This window comes from Crocodylus porosus, unplaced genomic scaffold, assembly GCF_001723895.1.
Source record: "Crocodylus porosus isolate Cpor-Errol unplaced genomic scaffold, CroPor_comp1, whole genome shotgun sequence".
Taxonomy (NCBI): Eukaryota; Metazoa; Chordata; order Crocodylia; family Crocodylidae; genus Crocodylus; species Crocodylus porosus.
This window is the reverse complement of record NW_017728923.1, coordinates 4173729-4177109: the sequence shown is the minus strand read 5'-3', so window position 1 is coordinate 4177109 and position 3381 is coordinate 4173729. Positions and strand designations below refer to the sequence as shown.

General features: G+C 47.7%; 1 protein-coding gene across 2 annotated transcripts in view; it reads left to right on the top strand.

Moving 5' to 3' along the window:
* The window catches only part of XPO6 (exportin 6), a 91228-nt gene that overhangs the window by 83905 nt on the left and 3942 nt on the right, over window positions 1–3381 (top strand). For both annotated transcript variants that reach the window (XM_019539979.1, XM_019539978.1), the window contains exon 22: window positions 2337–2435. In XM_019539979.1, the coding sequence (XP_019395524.1) occupies window positions 2337–2435 (99 nt within the window). The remainder of the gene's footprint in view (window positions 1–2336; window positions 2436–3381) is intronic.

Genomic DNA, 3381 nt, shown 5'->3' with positions numbered 1-3381 from the left:
CCTTTAATCTGGTATCCCATGATCACCTCTTGGCAAAACTGACCAGTTGTGGCCTTGGGCCCACCACGATCCGCTGGCTGGAGAACTGGTTCCGTGGTCAGACCCAGAAGGTGGTGGTTGACAGAAGTCAATCGTCATGGTGCCCTGTGACCAGTGGGGTCCCCCAAGGCTCTGTCCTTGGACCCATATTATTCAATATCTTCATTATTGATGTGAAAATTGGAGTCAGAAGCGGACTGGCCAAGTATGCCGATGACACCAAACTCTGGGGCAAAGCATCCACACCTGAAGGCAGGCGGGTGATCCAGGCTGACCTGGACAGGCTCAGCAAATGGGCGGATGAGAACCTGATGGAGAACCTTGCATTTTTCATTGTTAAACACCACCTTGAGAGGAAAAACCTGCAGTATGCTTATAGGCTCAGCAGTGCTATGCTGGCTAGCACTACGGAAAAAAGAGACTTAGGGGTCATCATTGATCACAAGATGAACATGAGCCTGCAATGCAATGCTGTGGCTAGTAAAGTGACCAGAATGCTGGCTTGCATCCACAGATGCTTGTCAAGCAAATCCTGGGATGTCATTCTCCCCTTGTACTCGGCCTTGGTGAGGCTGCAGCTGGTGTACTGCATCCAGTTTTGGGCTCCACAATTCAAAAAGGATGTGGAGAAGCTTGAGAGAGTCCAGAGAAGAGCCACGCACGTGATCAGAGGTCATTAAAACAGACCTTATGCCAACAGGCTGAGAGTCATGGGGCTCTTTAGCCTGGAAAAGTGCAGGCTCAGGGGTGATCTGATGGCCACCTATAAGTTTATCAGGGGTGACCACCAGGATCTGGGGGGGAACGTTTGTTCACCAGAGCGCCCCAAGGCATAAAGTAGTTTATGATGAGGTCGAACAATTATAAACTAGTGCAAAATCATTTCAGGCTGGACATAAAGAAGAATTTCTTGACTGTCCGAGCCCCCACGGTCTGGAACAGCGTACACTGAACACCTTCAAGAGCATATTGGATGCTTATCTTGCTGGGATCGTATGACCCCACCTGACTTCCTGCCCTTTGGGCAGGGGGGCTGGACTCAATGATCTTCCAAGGTCCCTTCCAGCCCTAATGTCTATGAAATCTGTGAAAGTGAGGCAAGGGGTGACAAAGATGCACTTCCAGCCTGGGTCCCTATGCAGGCAGCTTCATAGTTCACAGTGAAGGCAACCCCTTGGGGAAGGGGGAAGTAGGGTTGGCCTAACAAAAAACACTGTAAATGGAGGTGGCTATGCTTGGCAGCTGGCAGTGCATGAAGTCTTGAAAAGGAACCCCAGATCCTTCCAATAGCCTTGAGGCATGGGGAGCAGATGGGTAGTTGAGCTTTCCAGGCAGCTGAGCTAAAGTGACAGCTTTTTAGTCTGACCTGACTTTTGGAAGCGTAGCTTTCATTAAAAGCAACTCACTTAACAGACTGGGCACTGGTGAGAGTGCAGATTTAGGGGACAGTGATGCTTAAACTAACTAATGCAAGGCTGGGGGAACCTGAAAAGCTCTGACCTCACCGTCATCTGGACCGAAGGGCTTTGCCAAGTGATGTACCCTCTGGTGCCAGAAAGGTCCAGTTGGACCTGCTTTTTGTCTAGTCTGCTTTTTGTTCAGGGCTTTGTCCAGGCAGTGGAATAGACTGCCTAGGGAAGTTGTGGACTCCCCATCACTGGAAGTATTCAGGAAAAGATTGGCCAGCCATTGGTTGGGGATGATCTAGCCATAGTTATGTCTATTCTACTATGAGTATTTCCCATGGTTCTGGGATTTGGTTGCTTCCTGTCCTACCCCACCCCCCTTTTCTGCTATATATGTTAGGGTGTTTTTAAGCCTCTCCAGAGGCATTGGATATTGGCTACAGCTAAGGTTGGGGAGATCAGCTACGGTGTGCCCATTTCTCCTGCTAGGAGCAGAGTGCTACAGGATCTTCCCTTCCACTCAGGGTCAGACCGATCTCCATATTTGGGGTCTGGAAGGAATTTTATCCCATGGTCAGATTGGTATGGACTGTGTGGGTCTTTGCTTTCCTCTTTAGCAGGGGGCATGGCCCTCTACCTGGGACCTCTTGAATATATATTGGCAACATTTTATAGACACAGGACATTGGCTGTCATGGTTTCCCTATGGCAAGTTAGGGTGTTAGGCTTGTGTTTTGTCAGGGTTGAAGGTAGTTGTATGCAGAGTTTACATTCTGGTTGTATGGGATGATTTGGACAGGGCAAACCATGCAAGTCTAGCATGGTATGTAGCATGGACTTGCATGTTGACTGTTAGGCACACTTCATCTTTTAGTCTGTCTTGTTCCACAGGCATTTGGCCAGTCCTTCCTGCAGCCTGACATTCATCTATTTAAGCAGAATCTATTCTACTTGGAGACGCTGAATACTAAGCAGAAGCTTTACCATAAGGTAAGTCCCAATATGTGTGTTGAGTTTACCAGATGGAGCGCACTATTCTGGGTCTTACTGTATATGAAATCCTGAGCCACTGCTAAGAAAGCTTTGCTCAGCTGAGCACAGTTAAGGTCTGATATCTCATGAACCTGGGAAGACTAGAAATCACTGGTTTCTGCTACTGGAAGATGGTGACCTGAGCTTTCTAATAGGTTAAATAATCCTATTTTTTACAAAGGCAGTAACCCCAAGGATTGGCTTCAGAGAAAGGTGGGCAGGCATGTATAAAGCAGATCTCAACTGACTGTTCTGTGGTGTTAGGGTTCTGGCAGAACTGGGGCTTGGTACTAATAAAGCCAGCAGTCCCTTCCACGTGTTACACTGGTATCAGGTACAGCAGTAGTCCAGCCTGCTTGTGGTGGACATGGGGGGAATCTGCCTCGTGCCTGTAGTTCTTTGGATATAGAATGCAAGGTCCAAACGATTTAAAACCCTGTGGGGGTGGGTTTGGGGGGTTTACATGGTAGAAGGTTAAAAATCCCTGTATATGAAAATCACGGTCTGCTGGCTGCAAGGGTGTTGGACCTTTTAATAGCAAGTCATTCTAATCTGCCAACCTGCCTGCCATCATTTCAACTCTCACACTTCAGCTACTCTACTGAAAGACTAGAACTAGGATAAGGGAACATAGTCTCCTGGTTACCATATAAAAGCCAAGACTCCAGATTTGTGCCACTCATCGCAGATGAACTCCCCGATTTTTGTCTTTTGAGTAGCTGGACGTCACCAGGCTGTTATGGAGGAAGCAGTTCCTAATCTGTAGGCACTTAAAGCAGATACCTTGGAACCTCTAGGTCAATGATTCCCTATCACTTGGACAAGGGAGAAGAGATTGATGTCATATATCTTGACTTCAAAAAAGCCTTTGATCTGGTATCCCATGATCACCTCTTGGCCAAAC